This window comes from Strix uralensis, chromosome 3 (genome assembly GCF_047716275.1).
Source record: "Strix uralensis isolate ZFMK-TIS-50842 chromosome 3, bStrUra1, whole genome shotgun sequence".
NCBI lineage: Eukaryota > Metazoa > Chordata > Aves > Strigiformes > Strigidae > Strix > Strix uralensis.
This window is the reverse complement of record NC_133974.1, coordinates 616,827-640,386: the sequence shown is the minus strand read 5'-3', so window position 1 is coordinate 640,386 and position 23,560 is coordinate 616,827. Positions and strand designations below refer to the sequence as shown.

The 23,560-nt window shown below is 42.9% G+C and overlaps 1 protein-coding gene across 15 annotated transcripts in view; it reads left to right on the top strand.

The window, feature by feature from the left end:
• The window catches only part of DTNB (dystrobrevin beta), a 218,168-nt gene that overhangs the window by 59,753 nt on the left and 134,855 nt on the right, over positions 1 to 23,560 (top strand). For 12 of the 15 annotated variants that reach the window (XM_074861192.1, XM_074861191.1, XM_074861189.1 and 9 more), the window contains 2 exons: positions 3,610 to 3,776; positions 13,972 to 14,096. In XM_074861192.1, the coding sequence (XP_074717293.1) occupies positions 3,610 to 3,776; positions 13,972 to 14,096 (292 nt within the window). Of the gene's footprint in view, positions 1 to 3,609; positions 3,777 to 13,971; positions 14,101 to 23,560 lie in introns of those variants that run through there. The other 3 variants (XR_012627973.1, XR_012627974.1, XM_074861197.1) reach the window with 2 other exon arrangements.

Sequence of the window (23,560 nt, the reverse complement as noted above, 5' to 3'; positions counted from 1 at the left end):
GGAGCGTGGAAAGCGATCTGAACAGGGGAGAAGAGAAATAGAGTTTGCGATGTCGTATTTTATCGCATTCAGAAATTAACAAAAACATGGGAAAAGAGTAATATCTGCATTTGATCATGGCATGGCACCTGCCAAGGGCAGGCAGCAGGTTGGTGTGGGGTGTGGGGGGGAGCATGCTGTTCCACTTCACTGATTTGTTTCCCATCCATAGATAAACTTTATCACTTTCAGAGAAAAAAACCAAAACAAAACAAAAAAACCCCAAAAAACCTAAACAAAACAACAAACCAAACCAAACCCCACAAACAAACCAAGAAGTGCATCTCTGGCTTCTACCTTGATGGTCCAATACCTTGCCTGTGATCTAATAATCTCTGATACTGATTGTTCCAATCTTTATCAATCCTTTTGGGAGCATGCTTTTTGCAGTACACAGACTGCTGTCACCATTATTATTTTGCCTCATGTCTTGTTTTTATCAGCATGTTGTTATTGCTTTCCTAAATCAAGCATATCTTTTTCAAGTTTTTTGATTTTTTTGGTTGAGGACACTGTCGTACCGTTGTCCCCTTTTCATCAATAGTAATCTCTTCTAAATGCATGGAGTCAGAGGAGATAAAAGACATTTTTGAAAAGGTGGGGGAAGGAGAGACAAGATCAAGAGGTACGCGGAGGTAGACAGAAGCCGCTGCGATCAGCTGATACCAGTTTATTGCCTTTCATTAAGGTAGTGACCTACTGTGCTGGCTTAGCAGGAGGCAGCAGCCCTGCCACAGGCACAGAGGATATTGCGGGAGAGAGCGGGGCTGAGGGGTGCAAAAAAACCACCTTGGGGAACCTGGGACTTCCCCCATCTCTCTTTCCAAAGGCAAACTTGAGTGTCTGTAGGCGTTCTTGAAAGATTTACCTCACTGCTTCTTAAAATCCTCTATCAAAAAGTTTCAACACCTCTTTGGACTCCAAGCTGGGCTGAGATCAGTGTTTAAATATTCTTCGGGTGAGAAAGTTTTTTCCTAATGTTCTAGCATGAGTTTTTTCTTATTGCAGTTATTAAGTGCCTGTTTTTTGGCCACTGGCTCTGGAGAATGTATTGCTATTTTTGTAAGTACCTCTTGCATGTTTGATGATACCTTCTCGCAGTCTACTCCCAGCTGTCTATTGTTCAGACAATTCCACTGCTTTCTCCTGTACATGTAATTAACCTGCATCTTCCTTGAAACGCAGTGCCCCAAATTAGACATTTTTGATGATGGTTCAATATGTTTGTGAAAAATATTGACCAGTGCGTGACCTGGAATAAAGCTCTTTGCTCCTTAGATCTTTCCATTATGGCAATTACCTGCTCTCTGGTTTTTCCAATGAGATTCATATCCAAGTTCCAGTTACAGTCCTTTCATCTCCTGTGTATTTCCCTCTGTCATGAGAGTATCAAGGGAGACCAATTTTGTAAGAATTACTGAAGCAGAATGAAAAATTGGTGACATTTGATGCCTGTTTCCTATTTTCAAGGTCAATTACTCTGTCAGGGGAAAACATTAGGTTGATTTGGCAACTGTTGTCCATGGCTCATTTCTCTGTTGGTCTTCAGGTGCTTACAGTACTTTGCTTTAATATTTGTTCTAGTACATATTATACAGGTTAAAATAACAGGAGAAGTCAGTAGTTAGATATGTATCATTTCACACTCTTTTAAGGATCATCATTACAATTCTTGTAATGTCCCTTTTAAACCCCCTGCTAGTTTTCTCTCATTCTGTTTTTCCAACTTTGTCTCTGAGTATTTGAACCCTCATTAATAATTTATCCCAGTTTTCCCTTCTGTAGGCTGCCTTTTGAATTTTAGGTTATTGAGGAGCTCTTAAATTTTCGCCACGTTGGTCTTTTACTACAGTCTGCTCTTTTCTCTGCACTGAGATAGTTTATGCTTGTTTCTTCAGCATAACTTTTTTAAGGAACTGACAATTCTCCTAACTCATTTTTCCCCTTGAATTACTTCTTCTTGTGGCTTACCTACTAATTCTCACAAGTTTACTGAAATCTGCTGCATTGAAGTCATGTTTTCTCCTCCATTTCCTAAAATTCACAAGATTACTCTGTTGGCATGTTAACTTAAGGTCACTTGTCACCATCTTCTTCAGCCAGTTCTTTTCTACTGTTTGATACAAATCTAGAAGTCTTCCTTTTTATTGCTTTCTCTACTAAAATAAAAGTCACCAGTTCCTCTACAGTCCGTTCCCAATGGGCATTTGTATATTGAAATTGCCTGCCACGATCAAGTCCTTTGCTTTATACAGTGTTGTACAGGCTACCATAAAGCATCATCCACCTGATCATCTTGGCTTAATTATCCGTGGCCTTCCTGGTCAGGTCTCTGCTCGGGTTGTCGTTGCTTTAGTTGTCACCTGTGTGTGTTCAGCAGTTGTGGCGTGTGGGTCCGCTCTGGAGGGAGCAGACGCCTCGGCACTGTTCAACGGGCCGAACCTTCCCGTAGAAGCGGTATCTCTCCGTTAACTGCCGGGTGCAGTATTGCACCAAGTCTCAGTTAGAACAGCTAAGTCATGATTTTTATCATAGATCAAAACTTCGGACTCTCATTATTTGTCTTGCATCTTTCAGTAGTTTATAAAAGACATATCTAAATTTCAGCTGACCTGCCAGTGAGCTGCTCTTTCTTCCTGGGGTCTTCTCTGTAGCACAGTTATTGATACCTGTCTGTGATTAGTTATGCTCTAGTCCCACAGCAATGCTAAACCATTTGCTCCTGTAATTCCCCTTGACCTTCATCCTTCCATTCTGTTTCCTGTGCCCCACCTTTTGAGATGCATCTGACATAGTAAGATATCTCCTCTACCTCATTCTCACATTCCTCTTTTGTTTATTCTGAAGACTTCTCTCTTAAATGGAGCAAGTCTGTGATTGTTTGTTCGTGGGTAGAAGAACAGGGAAGAAGCATTAATTTATTTTTTTTTTAGCCTGCTTCTGATGGCGGCTCTGCATGTCATACCTAATTTAATTTTCCAGTTCTCAAGATGTTAAGCTTTAGAGGTACGTTGGGGATTTCTTCAGTTTGAGGGACAAGAGGCAGCTCCCAGTCGGGGCAGAGGCAGGGAAGTTCCTCGGTGAGAGGTGCCTCAGAGCAGAAGCCCATCGTGGTACTCTGAATTTGCCTCTCTGTGAAGAGCCCTCTCAGCTGACTCCAGGGCCGAGTGATCTTCCTCGGCAGATGTGAACCTCTGTGTCTGTGGCCTTTCTGCTTGCCCTGTCCACTCCTGTTCTCAGTGGTGGTGGACTTCCGTGCAGAAGTCTGGTCTTCTGGGTCGCGGTGTATCCGAGGAGGGAAGAATCTGAGGAAGAAATATTGAACCTGTCAGAAGGAACTGCTGTGTTATCATCTACTTAAATTTATTGCTAATCTTACCGAAATAACCTGCTCTGCACTCCAAATCCACGACCCTGCCCAGCATAACAAGTCGGTTTAGTGGTTAAGAACCTGGGGGGGTGGCGGGGTTTGGAAGCTCCAATGAAATTTGACGGTCGGGGTTTTCCTAAAGTTCGCTTATTACTTTTTTTTTTTTTTTTTTCCCCCCCTCCTTCCCCATCTCCACCAAGTCTTCCATCCCGTGGAATGTTCGTATTGCCGGTGTGAGAGCATGATGGGTTTCCGGTACCGATGCCAGCAGTGCCACAACTACCAGCTCTGTCAAAACTGTTTTTGGCGTGGCCATGCAAATGGTCCTCATAGCAACCAGCATCAGATGAAGGAGCATTCCTCTTGGGTAACTCACCTTTGTTTGTCATGCTGAAACAACCGCCTCTGCACTGATTTATTCTGAAAGTTAAAGTTTTTATAGTAGAACTGCACAGTAGGACTTTAAAAAGTTTTCAAATAGCAAAACCATAGAAATAGGTAAACCGTACTGTTTTTATTACAAGTGCTGTTGTTAATTTATTGATGGTTGTCGTTGTAGTCAGTGCTGTTTAAAGCACACAGGACAGCACTGTCCTTCTCAAGGCCTTAACACGTGTGTTTTCTTCCCCTCTTCACACAGTCCTACTTTTCTTATATTTCCCTCTCTTCTAGCCTAAAAAGACTCAAAGGTTGCAATACCTTTCTTCCCCAGAAAGGTAAACATGTCAGCGTGAACACAGTGCTTAGAAAGGAACTTTATCCAAGTGGCATCTCTAAAGATAGTGTTTCTTTAAGAGAAAAATTTACTGCTGTCATTATCCTGACAATTGTAAATGTATGCATTGAAAACTCTTAACTAAAAAGCCTTAAAGAAATTATATGAGAAATAACAATTCAGATGACTGTATGATAATCACATCTCAAGAAATAATAGAGAATTTTAGATATAAAAACCTATTTTATGGCAAAAGAATAAGCCCAACCTTTTACTCATTCAAAGAGAAGTTCAAATGATGATTGGATTATAATTAGTAATTATCTTCATGAGGAAGAGTCATTATAGTATTAGTGTTTAATTTAGAAAATTGGGCCTCAATACCATTCAGTAGTTGGAAGGTGATGATAGGGAAATTCGGTCTTGAATGTTGTCCTGGTTTTAACTATGTGGGTAATGAACTTTTGGAATGTTTAATCTGAACTATCAGTAGATTATTATCCCCTTAAGTATATATGAATTCAGCCTGGATTTTTTTAATGCAAAGGCATATTTGCATAGTAGCTCCAATGTAGCTGTTTCCTTCTGAAGTCTCTGACCTGTGTTTGCAGTGAGTCCAGTTGGAGGGGCTGGGCCCCAGTCTGGTACCACAATCTGTGAATCCATCATCCCGTTTGGGTTCAGCATTAACTTCTGAGGCATTTGATTCTTACTAGGCTCTACAGAATAATTTGATTTTAAGATCTAATGTGAATTGGAGGAGTGCAAGTTATATAAATGGAAAAGGACGATATTCAGACTGTCGCTCCGCTGGGAAATGGGACGGTGCAGGTGGGTGGAACAAGCCCCAGCGTTAGCAGGCACCACACCACACTCCTCAGCAGCTCCCGAGGGGAGGGTGGGGACCTGCCACAGGTGCAGCCACCCAGAATTCAAATTATCACCATCAGGACCAGGTGGGGGCTCTGGAGCTGCTTCCTTCCATACTCTCCATGTAGAAGGGGAGGAGGGAATTGCTCACACAGAAGCAGCACTAAACGAAGCACAGACCTGGAAGGAGAAGATACTGGGAAACAGAGTTTCTACAGAACAAAAGGAAAGAATGTATGAAAGAAAATAATGATAGTTGGGAACCTTGAAAGAGACTAGATTTTAATATCTTATCTAAGGAAAACATTGATACATAAAAACAATTGCTCCAGAAGTCTGTAGAAGGGAATTTAGCAGCAGTAAATTTGGCTGTCCTGTACAGAAACGAGGTGTAACTCATACTAGTAAGAAATTGCAGCAGTAGGTGAAATGGAAGGAACACTTTTAAAAATTGTGTTTGTGTAAATCTGCTTGTAGGAGGTTTGTGTAGTACAGCCACGGAGTTATGCCTGGACATAAGCCAAAGGAATAAAAGGCATGAAGAGTGACGGAGATATTTGCATTTCTTGTTCAGCATAGTCAGAATCCACATCAAAGAAAGATGAATTTAAAAGGCTAAGGGTTGTCTAAAGGTGAAGCAAAGACAAAAGATCAAAATCAAGGACAAAAATGGAGAAATTTGAGGGATTTCAGTAAATGATAAGGCAATCATAAGGAACACTTATGTTTCTGTAGTCTAAAGTAATATTTCTGGCTCTAGCTCTAGAAACTTACTTCTGAGCCTTTTTAACTATTTTCTGGGGTTTTTAAGCAACAGAGTGTTTTAAATGGACTGAGAAATTCAGGGATATATAAAACACTACCACAGACTGGGTTATCTCCTATAAACTGAGCACGGAAGAGGGATCTTTTAAGAGAGCGGTCCCTTACTGGTTCTTTCTTTTAATAATTTTTTAACTTTTGCAAGTCTTTATGAAATTTTATGAAAATTAGTCTTTCCTAATTTAAAAAAAATACATCTTAGTTTGGGATTTGGACTGTATCACTAGTTAAATGACAGTGAAATCCATCACTTGGTGAGGTCAGGGCATCTGAAGTTCTTTTTCACGTCAGTCTTCAGTAGGACACTTCTGCCTTCCTTAGCTGGGAGACTGGGACCGCTGGTGGAGGGGCAAAGCTGAACCTGAAAAAAGATGAGGAACACCCAGCAAAGGGAATGGATTTGGAGGCGTCTGTTCTGGGTCCCTTCCGCTTTCAAGATGCGGTTCAGTACAGAAAATTGGGAAGTTCTCAGGTGGGACTAAGCAGCTGCCAAGTTCCATGGCTGGGGAGCAGCTCTGCAGAGGGCGGGCTGGGGAATGTGGCTGCTTAGGAGCTCAACGTGCATCGGCAGCCTCAGACTGTTGTGAAAACCCGACGTCGGTGTCTGGAAAGGAAGAGGCGAGTGCACAACACTCGTGGTCACTCTGCCAGTCTACTCGGCACCGCTGCAGCACTGCCTCTCTCTGTGTTTTCTCAACAATAATTTCTTGAGTGAAGACCCCAAGGCTCCTGCTGACCAGATCTGCAGAGAGTAGCTGGTACTCTGGTACGATTAAAAAAAATTATTTTACCTGGATTTTCAGTCCAGCCAGATCTAGTTCAGTCTTGTATGGTGTATTTTCAGAGTTTTGGAGCCCTAAGACCTGGAATAAGCATTAATAATGAGTATTTTCATAAGATTCTTTTTCCTGAAATTCTGAAGTTGATAATACTATAAATCACATAGCATAGTGATTTAAAAAACTAAATATATAGATATTACTATAGTGACTTTATATATATAAAATATATATGTCAGTTCAGGTAGAAACCTTTTTTTGACAGAGAGGTTTTGCAGCACAAACACACTGCTTGTTGAAGCCTGTTTGCGGGGGGGGGGGGCCGGGGGGAGAAAAAAGACTTCAAACACTTTCCAAATTTTTCCTTCTGGGCTATTTCAATTTTGGTTTTATTAAATAACCTTAAACACTGAGTCATTTAGTTATGTACGCGCGGCAGAACTGAAAATCAAATCACTCATTTTGAAAGCGTGTCAATTAGTCATTGTTCATTGTGTTTGTTTATTTTTTGTTTAGTCTGCTAAACTTAAGCAGTCTGTCATCTATAAATTTCAGGTAAAATGTTACAATAGCCAAATTACCCTAAAGGCTTATACCCTAGGGTGTAAGTTTTGATGGCTTATTATCAACTGTAGTTGAGTTAAAAGGCTCTTCCAGCTATAAATAATGGAATGTTTGTTATTTATAAGCACCTTAACATGGTGGCTTTAGAGTATGTATCAACAAACCAAACAAATGTTTAGTTGTTTCTATAGTGATAATATCTATGGCTTCCGTTGGGAAGTCATTATACTGGGTACTAATTGAATCTAAAACAAAAGACAGACCCTTTTATCTACCGAGTTAAAGTCTAGTAATACTGTAAGTAGCTGTTAATAAGATTTTGCTGTCAAAATTATGTCTCTTATATTTCTGGTTCATTTAATTTCCCATTTAGACTGCCTTAAAGTTATTAAAAATCTTTGAGCATGTTTTTATTCAGTCGCCCAGAAACGAGCTGAGGGGGAAGGCGGTATTAAAGGGTGCGCTCTGCATCCCTGTCACGTTGCTGTCTGTGTGGACTCCCACCATCCCCTGGGCTCCTGTTTCCAAACGATGTGAAAAAACCCCTTTTCTCGTTGCGCGTTTCCCAGCAGAGGGCACGCGGCCCTCGCGCTCAGGCCGGCGGGGATCGGGGGTGACCGGTACCTCCTGCCCAGAGCTGGGGGCAGCCCCTCTGCTTTCCCTTCCCTCCCACAACACCCCTTCCCTGGATGCCGTACCCGCGCTTCGCTGGCCGTACTGGCTTCCTTCTCCTTAATCCGCTTGCCCGCTCAGCACAATTCCTCTGCTGGCAGAATTTCTCTGTGCACTGGCTTGGAAAATTTTTGCTTGCTTACCCCCGTTCAGCAGAAGGGTGATGTGCTGCCTGACTGCGTGGTCGCATCCTGTGTAGTTTAGGGTATTACGAGTAATATCAGTAAAAATGAGGCAGATATTGGAGGGCAGGGGAGAAAGAGGGAGAGACACAGTTTGCTTTAAAACCTTCATTTTCAAACAAGTGTTCTTGCCAAGCAAGTTTCAGTTCAGTTTTTATCACCTACAGATTTCTAAGCCCGTCGTAACTATTGTTTACTAGACCCTTTGGGTAGAGGTGCATGTGATTTATAAATAGACCATTAGAACAAGGTAGAAAGACAAGGTAGTTTGTAGTTTCCAGCTTTTTAATTCCATGATAGAAGTTTGGTGGGGTTTTTTTAACAGATGTAACCTTTGATAGAAAAGCAGGTGGACAGAGGCAGAATCTATAAACCATTCTGAAATGAAAAGCATCTGGCAACACACAACACAGATGCAGTGGATTTTCAGACCTATCACAGTTGCATTTTACTGATGATTTCTCACGTCTTTTTCACATACAACACCGTTTTTCAGTGCTGTCTGTCAATAACACAAAGGTTTTCCCAGCAGAAAGCAGCAGTCCACGTGCACCTGGTGCACGTACCTCGGCCGTGTTTGTTTGTGCGGATCCAGGCAGCTCCCTTATCCGGAGACAGGCACAACTCACTTTTGTCTAAACTTGCTTAAGGCCGTACACACGCAGCACTTGCCCTGGTTTTTTTTGGGAAGTCCCTTCGTAGTATTTTTCCTGATGACCCAGGCTGAAGCGCCGTGCTCAGAGCCAGGCTGCGCACAACACGCTCCGTCCTGACATCCGCCTTCTGCAAGCCCAGGAGAAATTAGTTGCACAGTTGTTCTAGTACTTCAAATGACATTTATAGGCTAGTGGCACACTTACACAGGCAGCACCACGGAAGTTACATTTTGTTCATGCTTTATTTATAACTCAGTTGGATAAAAACATGATTGTTTATTAAAGGAAAAATGTAGAATCCAGGCCAGTCCTTGACTGACGAATCAATGATACATTTACTGAAATAACCAAACCCCAAGTGCTTGGTTTGCATTGATTCTAAGTGAGGACGAGTGCCACGGGGAGAGTGATTCAGTGGTTAATCAGAAAGGTATTCTAACCTTACCTTGGGGCTGTGCAAGTGGATGTGAAATCACCTGAAGAGGTACAGTGCAGAGCCAGGGTCTCCTTCAACTTTCTATGTTACAAAAGAGAACAAACATTCCAGCCTCTCAGAAGTATTTATTTTACTTTTTTTGAGCTTCCTCTGGAACCTGGAGAAGGCTTGCTGGTGGGTAGACGCTGGTTTGGATCACGAAAACTGTGTTTGACTGGTGCTGCTTCTGAACCTCAGTGGCACTGCTGAGGAATGCGGTTTTGCAGCTTAACGCCGCAGAAAGCCAGCGCTGGGCCTGGAGAAGGACGGCTTTTATAATCTTCACCTGATCCGTCCTGGCCTCCATTTCTTGTTCAGTTGGAAAATTTATTAAAATGCGTCATCTAGAAAGTGGTGGTGGAAGGGATGTGTTAGAAACAGTTCTGGGTAGCTGGATTCATACATAATTCAGCGCCTGCCTCTGACTCTGAACTTCACAGGTGTTTCGGAAGACAGGAGACCCAGAAATGTGTATCTCAGATAACCAGTTCAAAAGGAAGGGGATCCACTGGGCTGTCTGTAACTGCATAGTCACTATTCAGAAGATTCATCGATTCCTTAAACACTTACAGTAACCGGTGGCAAACATTTCTCACAAGTTTTATTATCCTATGCATGGTGAAAAAGAAACAGAAATTGTTTCTTTTGAGTATTTATTGACAGACTTGGGGAAAAGGTAACTATCCTCCACTGATAGGTGGGTACATAGATATGTAAAAGGCTTGAGAGCTCGCAGAAGAGGGAGTCTCAGAAAGGCTGTAAAATTTTAAGATTCGCTGCGCTGAAAAGCAGGAGTTCCGCAAGAAACGCTGCAGTTGTCTCGCTGATGCGTTCAGAGCTGCAAAGCGCTGCGGGCACGTCGCCAGAGCCAGACGGGCACCTGCCTCTTGGGAACCTTCTGGAGTAATGCGGAGAAGAAATCTTTCACCCATGCCTTGGCAAGGAGATGATCAGTGAAAGGGGAAAGGAAGTTGCTATAGGATGTAACCTTTTTGAGGAAAAACCAGAAAGGTGAATACTTGGGTCCAGGAAGGTTGCTGAAACGTTGTGTGCAGATAAAGAGCAGGTATTTCGTTTACGTGCCTGGCATTTTTTGGCTCATCAGCCACGCTTTCCATCAGACTGATGTAATGGTGCAAATCCTGCTGAGTCATGGACCAGGCCCTTTCAGGAATAAACCGAAATGGATTGTCTGCTCGCCGTTCCCCGGAGAGCGGGTGGGTGAAGCTGAGGTAGAGCAGCACGTTGGTGGCTGGTTTCTACAGTTACGCTTCTGTAGCAGAAGGAAACATGAAGTGGTTGAAAGCCTCTGAAAATAAAGGCACACCAGACTGTTTTCCCCTCTAAAGCTGAAGATAAATGAGACTGTAAATTGGTCTCTGGGATGTGTGAAACGCTTTTCAAAGTCTGAAATCCTTTATTAGTTTTAACTACTTATAATCCTTTATTAGTTTTAACTACTTATTTAGAGTTGGAATTTATTAATACTGGGGATTTTGCAGTAGTACATCCCAGTTCCAAACTGACTGAGATCCTGTTGTAACAGAACTTACAGATACTTCATGAAACATAGTTTGCCCCTAGCTATTTACAAATATAGATTAAAGTCAAGAAGAAACAAGATGAACAGCTGGGGAGGAAGATGGTAAAAATCCAGTAGTGCTAGTGGTGGGCAAGTGGCTGGTGTTACCTGGGGAGGCTCGGGGCGGCGGTGTCTGCGGTGGGGCAGGGGACTGTGGTGTTGGGGGTTCGCAGTGGTGGTGGGCAAGAGGATTATGTTACTCCAGAGCTTCTGTGTTTTCTGCTTTTTTGAAGGGGAGAGTATCCACCTTTGCAGAATGCAGAGGTGCTTGCAGACATCAGACAGACAGGAGGTCGAGATTAGCGACAATGATGAGAGAGACGTGGTTTTTATTAGAAATTTCTAAAGTAGACCTCAGCTAATTGAAAGAAAAAATAGCTATTTCTCAGGGAAACGAGACACCCGTAGGAGCTGTACTTGCCTGTGAAGTAGCGTTTTCATTCAGCCTGCTGTGCTCTTTTCACTGTCAGCTGCACTGAGAAGCATTATCAAAAAGTTGGGATCAATGGAAATTATCTTTCCCCTATAATTTTCAAAAAGTGAAGCTGCAGTAGTGGCTCGATTGTACAGCATGCTAGACAGCGCTGTATTTGACAAAATAAATGGTGGGGTAGCACAATAGGACATAGTGTTTGTTACCACAATGGGAAAAAACCCCTTTAAAATAGCCTAAAAATACTGCAAAGAGGAGATCGCAGAAAAGGCGCGCTGAGAATAGATAGTATGTGCAGGAACCAAAAGATGAACAGGGTAAAGAGTAAAGTAGGAAATACTCTAAAAGGAGAAGTGGAGAACAAATTGAGAGAAATAAATGGAGAAATTTTCAACATGTAGAAGAATTCATTTAGGAAAACTAGGATTTTACTTTTGGTGCCATCACATTTGTGTGCGTCATTTAAATTTTACTGTGGACTTCGTAAGAAGTACTCTAAAGATGGGACTGTGTTCTTCGTAGGATTTCAGAATCATGAAAGGCTGCGGGTGATCTGTAGAACCTTTCATAGTGAGCGTGCCACGCTGCCATGCACTTTGTGTCTGCGAGGGTCATCCATTGACTGCAATCTACCAGGTTGCCTCAACACTTTAAAAAAAAAAACCAACAAAACCCACCCGTTTACCATCGATAAGTCTTTTTAGCACTTATTTAGTGCTTAACATTTCGTGGCTTAGTAAGCTGAAGTGCTTCTGAAGGTGTTGTTTTACAGAGCTCCCTATAGGAGACTCACCTGAAACAGTTAATTATCTTGACATCCTTCCTACGGGAGCCCTCCCCGGGGAGAGGAGATGAGAATCTTACACCCAGCTCAAGATTTTTGCAGCGGTACTTTGATAGGGCCAAGACTTTGTCTGCAAAAACCAAAGATAATAAATTGGGAAGCTCAGTTGCCAGTTCTACCTGGTATCTGACAGTTGTTAGGTGACTTGCTCTCCATGGCCTGCCTGCCTTCTGCTGCTTCACGGGTTGGACCTGCGGGCTGAGGTGTAGAAATGCCAGAATCTGCAAGGAATTAGGCTGCAACATTCAGAATAATTGGTTTAATTTGTGGAACAGTGTGGTCTTAATATAGCAACCAGGCCAGAGCATGCCTTGTAAAGCAGCGTTAGTGCTGATGGAGGCATGTGGCTGGTATTTGTAGCCACTACCACTTGAGTCTTCTCTGACACGTACTCCAGGGAAGAATATGATCATGAGTAATTCTTTTTTTCCCCGATTCATCACAAATTCAGAGGCAGCCTCCATTCATGGGTTTTAGAGTTCTCAGCATGGACTTTGTAAGGTAATTGAAGGAGGATGATAAATCTTCAGTTAAGAACCAACTATCCTAATATATTCTCACAGGCATCAAGCTCATCTTTCTTTTCTAATTTGAAAGGAATTTGTCTCTTTTTTCATTGTGTTCCAATTGATATTAGTATTTTACTTTATACTTAAAATGCATCCCAATCTACTCCACACCATGTAAATCCAGAGGGAACAACTTCCTCACTTATAGGTTCTCCACTCAAAAAAGCCTTTATTGCCTCTTTTATACTGCTAAAGCTAAGAGGACCAGAGTTGAAGATTCTCACTGGTTTACTAATTACTAATTGTTTATTTCATTGTTAGTAAATACTAGTGATTGTTAGTAACTGCTAGTTACTAATTTATATTAACTGTAAATATACATGTAAGTCCTGTCCTGGGTGGCCTTGCCTCCTATTTAAATCAGTGTTAAATGTGCCTTGAGAATTGGTCCCAATTCTGCTTTGGAATCGCTTGCAGGAGTAGTAAAAAAAATTACATAGGAGTAATTAGCCACTAGTTACACGTCCATGGTCTGTTAGTGAGTTAGATGAAAAACCCAGGACTGCCAGGCTACTTCTGAGCTCTCATAAAAGCATTCTCTGACCTCCCACGTCACTGGCGTGAGTTCGGTGGATGTAATAACATTTTAAGGCTTAATTTTGTAAGTCAATATTGGACTTTAAACACACTTTAAGCACATGACTCAGGCCAGCTGTCCGTTCTTGTGCATTTGGCAACACTTGTCATCAGCTTTCCAGTCTTCTTCAAGGATCCCAGGATAGCTGTTCCTGTGAGATCAGGTAGCACAGCCAAGTGAATTTGTGAAAGAAGATAAAGAAACCAGTCATTTGTATCTATCTTAGCACTATATTTCACCTTAGCTTTGCCCATAATGAGCAAAAAATGTGAAAGTTGTCTTTCAAAAACGGTTGTCTTTGCAAAGGACAGGGGGCAGAGGCATAGCAACAACTTTCTATCGATGCCAGTAGCTGGACAATGAAAGTGGTGCTGGTGGCTGGCAAGTCCCTGCACGCAGGTTATTTACCTGCTCGTGCTCCAGGTCCTTTGTTCTTCCCCTGCCCTCCCCGCAAAATACAATGCCTGTGTTCAGAAGGCGTTGTGAGTAACTGTGAGAAATCCCTTAACTGGATATGGTAGCCCTTTGATATAATTCCTGATAGAAACACCAGACAATCAGTTTATTTCTTCATCTTACATAGTTTTGTTAAACTACTTTCATTTTTCAATATTATAGCACAAAAGAAAAAAAAAAACCAACACAAAACTTGTTCACCTGTGTAGCATCTGTCCCAATTTCTCAGGTATGGCATAATGTAACTGGGTATTTCTGAATATTCTGGTACTATGCATTATTTCACCCATCCCTGTTACCTGATTGCACACATTACCCTGCTCTCCGTAATAGTCAACTCATTTTTGTCATTCTTTCCAAAAACAGAAATCACCTGCAAAGAAGCTGAGCCATGCAATTAGTAAATCACTTGGTTGCGTACCAAGTAGAGAACCACCTCGTCCTGTATTTCCTGAGCAGCCAGAAAAGCCACTTGATCTTGCACATATAGTGTGAGTATCTGTTTTAATCTATTTTTCATTTAATCAGTGATACAAAGCAAGGTATTTGTGGCTGTATTTGACTTTGGAATAGACTGGCAGAGAGGGGCCCTTAGGTCAGCATTCAGTGCTGTGACTGTTGTAAGTGTTTCTCTGAAAAATTACTTGAAACATACTGTTTTGTTAAGAATATCTTGGTAACAAGAGAAGAGATGCAGAATATGTTCATGTGTAGTTAGACTAAGGCCTGACTGTATCTTCTACTTGCATCTATTAGCATTTCAAAGTACTAATCAATCTTACCTTTTTGCACATCACCATATTGGATCAGACTCTATTTTCTCATTCATTGCGGATTAAAATTGTATCAACAAAACAATGTTAAACGTGTTTACTTGCAAGTTAATGTTGCCTAGTGTTAGCAGGAGCTTGTTGCTGCTGCCTGGGAGCATTGGCTTTACATTCTTACTTGTTTTGCTGAGAGGTCTGCTGTGGTTGTCTGCTCAATGGCATTAGTGTTACCCTTTTGTTCCGACCTTATTGTCAAAATGGTGGGATGACTTTAATGAAATATTGTTGTACTGGTGTTGATTTGAGGAGACTCGAAATCAGTCTGCGTCCCCAATTTATCACAGCAAAAGTAAAACCTGAGTTAACAAACGCCCGAACAAACTCTGTTACTGTGTATGTATAAGAAACTGAGCCTCCAAATAGATCAGTTTTAATGTCCTACGGAGCCTTGAGAAAAAATCTCAGTCTTTTCATATATCTAGATTTAAGCATGTGCTGTAGAGAAGAGTGAGGAGAGAGGAGCAAAGCAAAGGGATAGAATTTATTCCATATCAAATGGAGGACTCCCATTTTCATGAGTACTGAGTAATTTACAGTTCTGAGAGTAAGTGGAATCGATGCTCCTCTGGTTTTCTTTTGACATCATAAATACCAGATTCTTCTTGAACTGTTTCCTCTGCCCCAATTCCTGAATGGAGATCCGAGGTATTCAATCTGAACGTCTTCTGACCCCTGGCAGTTCAATAGTAGGATGTGCTGCTTCGGCCTCCCCTAATGCCCTAGGATTTTGATTGACTGGCTCTTCTATGCGCTCCTTTTAACAGTTGTGGCAGTCATTAAGAAAAAGCTGGAGGCTAGCTTGTCAAAATGTTGGAAAGGTGAGAATTGTAAAGCTTATCGTAGTGTGGTAACACAGTCCTGTGGCTTTCTTTTGTGAGAAGCATAGACAATCCCTAAGCTGAATTGGGAGAGTAGTTGCAGTGCTAGACTCCTTAACAGTCTAGTTTTGAGCTTTAACAATTTCTGCTTAGCTGTGTGATTGTTTTTCCAGTTCTTGCTTCACTGAATATTTACGAACTTTTATAATGCTTACTTTAGTCCTGTGCAGTGAGGGGAGTTGATCTGATTTAATGAAATATAGTTGTTCTTATTTTTCCCTGTGAAATTACACTCAAATTTAAAAAAAAAAAAAAAGCCTTGTTATGCTCCTGTTCAATTCAGAGCTGAAGTCTGTGTTCTCCTAAATGAATGGCTTATCAGACCCACAAGGACAAGGTTGTGTGTTGTTCACAGAATTAGCTCCATGCCTTGGCTGGGATGTGTCGTGGAGCTTGTCACTTAGCTTTAAATCTGGATTTTCTGTAGGAAAGGTGCTGCTCAGCCTCATAGAAAACAATTTTGTGTTTAAAATCTTATCAGATCATGAATCCGTTCACATTTCTCTTTAGATTTTTCCTCTTTTCCTCTTCCACGTTGACACGCACTAACATTCAGTAGAGAAAGTTAGTAGTTTACAACGTAATACTTCTATGAAAAATAAAATAATATGTAATTGCATAAGTACAATGTATGGAAATAATGACAGCGATGGCGTTGTGACTGCCTGCGGGAGGGCAGGCTGCAGAAACTGTCCCCAAAACTATGAGCCAAAGTTCCTTCTGACAGAGATTACCAAGTCTGATGGATGACTTCTTTCTTTTGCTAGGACTTGTTAATTTGTTAACGGATCAAACAAGTCTCAGTCCTCAGCTAGACAAGGAATGGTAAAGGCAAAAGCACGTGGTTTGCTTTTGGGGTTTGCATTTTTAATACGTGACCCACCGAAGGCGCTGCTAAAGAAGTGCCTCCCAACCTGCTTTTTGCTTCCAGTTGGTAACAGAAGACCCCTGGATGTGGGGACAGGTGCCGGGGCAGCAGCGGTGGGATCCGTGGGGAGCTGCTCGCCAGGAGAGGGGCAGGAGGGTGGCCCTGGGGACGTGCGGGTCGGGGGCCGGCACGCCGCCGTCTGCAGGGCCTGGGACTGCTGCCCAGCCGCTCTTGGCAGCAGCAAGACAACGCGGAGACATCTGCTCTGTGCTGCCAGCTTTAATTAAAAAAAAAAAAAAGTGTGGCCTGAGAAGCCAAAGTATTGGGAAATACTGCCTAATACTACAAGGACGACTGCGGGAACGACAGCTAATGATCTGGTGTAAAAATAATATAAGTAGGTGATTTATATCGAACACTAAATCCCACGAAAATAATACGAACGTAGGACTAAAAAGACCTACTGGGTTTTTATATAAGTGATGTAAGACCTTTGGGGTTTTCTGTATGTTATACCACTGAAATATAAAAAAAAATTGTAAAAAAAAGGCTCACAAAAAAAGCCCACCACACTTTTTAAGTGTGAAAAGAGACATAGCCAGCAGAAATTCTTTGATAGAACTCAACTTACAAAGAGGAATTGCTCAGGGCCACAATGAGTCATTATTTAGGTACCAGTGATCATCACTTGGTCACGTTTGTTTCACGTGAACAAGGTGCACGTCAACATCTAACAAAGGCTCTAGAGGACACTGTCTCACCAAGCTAAAATCAACTTCAGCTGAGTAAATAATGTGAACATAAAAATATTAATAACTAGAAACAGTTTAAGAATACTTGGCCCCATGTTCCAGGGAAAGCAAGGCTTGGAAGGGAAGAAAAAACAGCTCTACTTGTCAAGGGGAGGAGAAAATACAAAAATTGGTAGCAAAGAATGTAAACGAATGGTTTAAAAGTTATTTGAGAATAGTGTTGAGGTTGTGGTTTGGCGGGGGGGGTGCCGGGGGGGGGGGCAGCAGTTGTGTGATATGCTGATGGGCAGATACCTTCCAGAGCCAACCCAAAAGGATGATGAATTGCACTGTCTGCATTCTCAGTCCAAACTGCATTTTGAAATAATTTCTTAATTTGGATATTTCTGCTGATTGTTGATATGTCTTGGAGCCTTGGAAAGTTCCCAGAGCACTGGAAGAAAATTCATATGATCTCATTTGTTTTTTCAAGGCAGTGGGGGGGTGGGGAATGAAGTCAAACAGGGCAATCTCTGACATGTTCTGTTTACCAACATGACTTTGATGGTGAATAAAATAATTGAGCAGTAGATAAGCTATTTTGTTGATCAGTAAATAGAAAGGTAACTCCTGCCAGTCAAGCATAGGCTTTTGGCAATCTGGTGTAGTCAGACTCAGTTTGTATCTTTTTTTAGGATATTGTTTGGCATAATGCATTTATTATGAGCACTGAATGATTTAGAAAACAATAATCAATACAGCGCATATACAGCAGTTTGGAGAAAAACATTGCTTAGCTCATTGTCCTCAATATAATTGCAAAAAGAAGGGTGTGTTTTCAAGCGGAGCCCTGCAGAGATCAAACCTTGTCTGCTCTTAACAGTCGCTTTCATGACCAGGAGGAAAATGTACAAAATCACTACTGATAGGGTAGAAAGGCAAATGAGGACAATATCGGAGGAACAAAGATTTAAAGGACAGTATGCTGGGCAGAATGACTCAAAAAAAATTTTGGAGGTCATGGTATGCAATTGGCTAAATGTGCACATCCAGGGCAGTTTTGTAACCGAGGATGCTACCAGGATCCGGAAGCACAAGCAGGAGCTTCCCCTTTGTGCCTGGTGGGATCCTTGTGAGAACACTCTGTGTTACAGCACCCACAATCAAGAGAAATGGTGAAAGACCAAAGGGCTTGAGAAGGTCGATGGAAATGATTAAAGGGCTGGAAATAGATATGGGAAGGTGCATAGCTTTGCATGCAGAGGCTCAGCTAATGCAAGTGTAACACACAGAGGTTAAGGAATGATTTGATATTTCTAAAAATATCTGTCCTAGCGAAATTAAATATAATCCCAGGGAGCTTTAGCAGATAGGCTTAACAAAAGACACAGACCAGAAGTTGAAGCTAGACAAATTCAGAATAAAAATAAGAAATATGTTTTCAATAGTGATGTAAGTAAATAACTGTTAGAATAAATTACCAAAATCAAAATGGTGGTGGAATTTCCACCCCTGAAACTTTAAAACCAAGAGGAGAATATTTTTAAATCAAGTAAGAATTCCAGTCAGTCTTATGTTCTGTGTTTGACAGAAGCTCAATTATTACAGTGTTTCCCTATAGCTTCATGAGATATGAAAAATGCATACAAAAACTTTAATGTCGTCTCAGAGTCAGGAATTTTACGGAATCCACTGCGAGAGCATCGTACACGTGCTCCGTGAGGCAATTACAGATTTGCTTTACTTACATTTCCACAAATGTGAGTGTTTCTGAAACTACCTCTACCTCTCTTTACCTGCATTCCCTTAGCCATGCTGGGTCAGGAAGATAAAAAATGGAAATTCTGCTATTTTGGTGCTTTCTGCTTCTCTTCCCTTATCTCTCTCCCTGCATCCTCCCCCAGATTGTAAGCCGTGTCTAGGTGGGCGCTTCCTGGCTGCTCTAGAGTAATTCTGTGTGAATCATACTCTTTTTTAGGTGTCGGTTTTCTGAATACTATTGCTGGAACCTGCAGATTCCAAAGACTCCCCCTTTTTTTTAGGAATTAGTCTATATGATTTAAAAAAATACCGGGCATTAGAAAATTCTTTTTAGTTCATATTTGATAAAGCAGAGATGGTATTTGACATGGATCAGTTTTCCTGGGAGAAATCATGTAATGTTTTCCTTCACTGCGGTGTTATTTCAGGTTATAACACGATCCTTTTCCCCTGGCTCTGGACCATCAAATGCAAACCCCTCCCGTGAAAGCCTTTCTTTTAAAATGTTATCCAAGATGGATCCTTTCGGTGACACAACCCTGTTGCCCAGAACGTGAAAAATGAACCGTTTTAAACCAAAATAATTACGGCAGCAAAAGCTACCGGCATCGCCCCCCAGTAAACATTAAAGCGTGGGGGTGTTCTCGTGCTGTTGCTTAAACACAGTCGTCGTCGTCGTCATCGTCAGCGCGGCCGCTGCTGCGGTGACAGATGGGCTGTGTCACGCTCGGCTGTGGCGGGTGACGCTGCTGCCCCGAGCTGCTCCTCGCAGCGAGACACCGGCGGCTTCCCCGGAGGGGCGGCAGGATGTGGTGTGTGTTGGGGATGTGGCAGCCCGGGGGGTGAGGGTGGGGTTGTGCTAAGGAGTTACACCATGGTCGGTGACAGCTGAAGAGGGGATGTATGTCCCGCTCTGGTGGCTGACGGAAAGGGAGTCTGCCTGCTGTGAGTCTGTCCAGGTGGCAAATCCGTGAAGCCATGGAGAGATAAAGGACTAGGGATTACTTCAAATCAACTTCCTCATGTTAGAGGACCAGAGATGCTGCTTTAAGCCATCAGCACATAAATGAAAATGGGACTCGTTTTTCTGAGGGGAGACCTCATGGCCCTCTACAACTCCCTGACAGGAGGGTGCAGAGAGGGGGGATGAGTCTCTTGAGCCAAGGAACCAGCGCCAGGACGAGAGGGAATGGCCTCAAGCTGCGCCAGGGCAGGGTCAGACTGGCTCTTAGGAAGGATTTCTTTGCAGAAGGGGTTGTTGGGCGTTGGAATGGGCTGCCCAGGGCAGGGGGGGAGTCCCCATCCCTGGAGGGGTTGAAGAGTCGGGTTGACCCAGCGCTGAGGGATGTGGTGGAGTTGGGAACGGTCAGGGTGAGGTTCATGGTTGGACTGGAGGAGCTTCAAGGGCTTTTCCAACCCAGATGATTCTGGGATTCTGTGGGATGAGGAGCCGTTTGTAGGGATTCATAAAGCGTTCATGCTTCTGCTGACAAAAAATAAAGTTAGGTGCCCTATTGTGCATAGGTTAACGCGCTTTCCTCATGGTCAGCCGAGACTGATATCTTCATGGTGTGATGATCGCTGATACATAAAAGTTGCCCCTCCCTAGAAGTGAAGCTGTGGGCACAGGAGTTTTGGTGGTCGCCCCAGCTCAGCTGGCGAGCCCTGTGGCTACAGACCTCTGCAAAGCGTGGGCTGCCGAGGCCGGCGAGCTGAGGCTGGTGCCCTTGCGCGAGCTTGGCCGTCCCTGGCTGAGGTAGGAATTGTGGCCTGGCGCTCGGGGGGTTGCAGCGCAGTTCTGAGCCCACCTCTAGATTCCCACCAGCAAGTCCTGGGCCTGGACCCACGGTCAGGACTGGGCTCAGCCCTGCCTGGTAATGGGAGAATGGGTAACGCTATCGGTAATATTTACTAATATTGCTAATATTTACTTCAGGACAACAAAGAGGGGGGAAATACTCTGCTCTGTGAGCATAGATGGCATGGCTGACCCATGTTAACCAGCATATATATTGTATATATTGTGCATATTGTATATATTGTATACATGCAGCGCAGCCATGCCCTGGCACTTCAGAAAGTACAATTTCTCTTGGCGATGGAGGAGCCGTGTAGCAGTGGGGTCTAAATAGGGAAAACTGCCTATGGACAGGCTTCTCGTTCTTCCCTGTTGTGTTATTTTACTTGCACGTCACATTAAGTTAGAATTTGAATTAGATCCTGTTTCTGGCTAAATGTCACTTTGTAGATTTACCTGAGTTCAAAAGACCAATAGAATAGGCTTAACTCTTTGAGAAAGGCAGAAATTGTTGAATTTAAAACGGAGTGTGGTTCTGCATCACCTGCTTCCCATAAGAAATCACAATGACCTTTTTGTTCTCTGTCAGCAGTGATATGACTGATTTGGAAAGAGATTTGAGTTTGACACTGAATATATTTCCTCCCAGAATCTTTTGCAATGGTAATGTGTAAAGGTTTGCCTTTGCACATGAAAATAAATTTTGTAAGATCTTTGTGAAGAGTTACGCTTATAAATATCAGTTTGCTGGTTACAGAGGTGGTTCTGCACCATCAGATCTACGTTGCCAGAAGTTTTGTCTGGTTTTACAATTCAAAAACTATTTATTGACTGTTCCCTCCTTTTGCCTGCAAACACTTTCTCAGGCAGCGATGACTTGGGTCTCTTTCATTGCTTCAGCTCAAAGCCCTGCAGGGAGCAATGACCTGTCAAAAATCATATCCCTTTATCTCCTGCTACGGACAGCTCTGCTGAAAAGCTTGAAAAATATGTGGATTACAGTGGAAACCAAAACCTGATTTGCTTATAAAACTGCCTGTTTCTTGGCCCAGGCTGCTTCTGCAGTGCTAACAGTGGGGCTGAAACATCGGTGGCTGATTTGGGGAGGTTGCTTTTGGTGGAAATCATTTCTTCTTGCGGTTGCTGAAAAGCTCTGAGGTGTAGAGGTGCCAAGGCGCCTCGTTGTCTGAGGGTGCAGTACACCCGAGGGGCGTACGTGGCTCGGAGGAGATGCTCCCTGAGCTGCCCTGGTGCTCTTTCCCCAGGAGAGAAAAAGGAGAGGGACATGCTTGGGTGATGCTGGCCACTGGATCGTGAATATCGTGGTCCCCTGCGCATCATTCAGCCGCAGCTACTGCGTGACCTTTGGCTATCACATTAATGTCTTAACTTGCGCATCACTCTACGTCTGTTCATCCTGTTAACCCACTCTGAAACATCTCAAAAAACAATACTCCTAGTAAGGAATTAATGTTGTGTTGAGCTTTGATTAACTGTACGTAACTGCCAGACGAGCCCATTGCGATAAATGACAGAGCAAAACAAAACGCTTCGCTTCCTGCATGGAAACCCTTGGGAGCCCAACCCTCCCCTATTCCATAATAAATTTGATATGTGATGGTTGTTGTTACTTAGGGTTTCCAGCCCCTTTCAGAGAAAGCAGTCGGGCCTCGCTCAGTGACTGGACTTCTGCAAGAGTGACAGTCCTCAGTGGAGGACCACGGATCAAGGGAACTCAGTGGATTTCATGTCCTTGGACTTTCAAAAAGCCTTTGGAAGGATAATTTGTCAAAGGCTATTAAAGAAACATGTACCAGGGGATTGGAAAAAAGGTCTTCTGATGTACTGGAAAATGTTAAAGGGTAGGGGAGCCACAGCTAGAGGTTGGTGGTCAGTTTTCAGGGTGGGGAGGCTCAGTACTGGGGTCCGTCAGCCGATCCAAGGCAGGGATGTCCTTGCTGGTGCAGCAGGCTGGTGTTTTCTGGAGAACAGCTTTTGTGGAATGTTAGAGACGACTTTGCTGCTGAAAGCACCTCGCTCTGGAGCGGAGCAGAGACCGAGCTGATTCACAAATATTTTTATACTCCTTCATCCTTGATACGAGGCTTGTCTGTCCGACTGTTGAACGTTGGTGAAAACTGCAAACAAATCACAGGTTTTCTTCCAGTTAGGGAATTTTTCTGGAAAACCTCCCTGTAAAAAACCTTCCCAGGGAGGGGGTGGAGTCCCCATCCCTGGGTGTGTTTAAGGGCCGTTTGGATGAGCTGTTGGGGGATGTGGTGTAGGGGAGAACTTTGTAGAGTCGGGCTGAGGGTTGGACTCGATGATCCCAAGGGGCTTTTCCAACCTGAATGATTCTGTGATTCCTCCAGCCCTGCATCCCAGAGACGCAAGGCACAGACCCTGCCTGTTGTACACAGTACAGTATTAACTGTGTAGAGTCGGGCTGAGGGTTGGACTCGATGATCCCAAGGGTCTTTTCCAACCTGAAGGATTCTGTGATTCTATGAAAAGCTTTGTGGCCTCCAAAACCTCCAAGAAAATATAGATCCTTTCTCTTAGAATCAAGGGTTGCTGATCCAAATCAGCTTCTTAAATGTATTAAATAAAGGAGAAATAAGCTTAGGTTGCCAGTATTTATTGCAAACATACATCAAAGATGACTTTTTATAGAAGTTAAGGTCAGAAAACATTAAATCAGCCGGTCTGACCTCCTGTATCTCATTGATCATTAAATGCCACCAACTTTCTTCTCTACTGAGCCCGGTAATTTGTATCTGGGAAAGGTCACCCTCCATGGAGGCACTCACTCTTCATTTCCAGAGGTTATAAACGCCCCGTTTCTGGAATAGGAGTTTGTTTGAATGGATAATCTTCCTTCCTGTTTAATATTTGTGGTTTATTTCCATTTTTTTTCTCTTAGGCTATGTTCTATTTCCAGCCTTTGTTTTGTTTTTATTTCTCTACCTAAACATTAACACACTTCCATATATACAGTTCAAGGATCAGCTCAGCTCTGCTCCTGACACGTTGCCTTCACTGTCCACTGTGCTCTGTTAATCCTTGTCTGTGGTCGCTGCTTTTAGAAA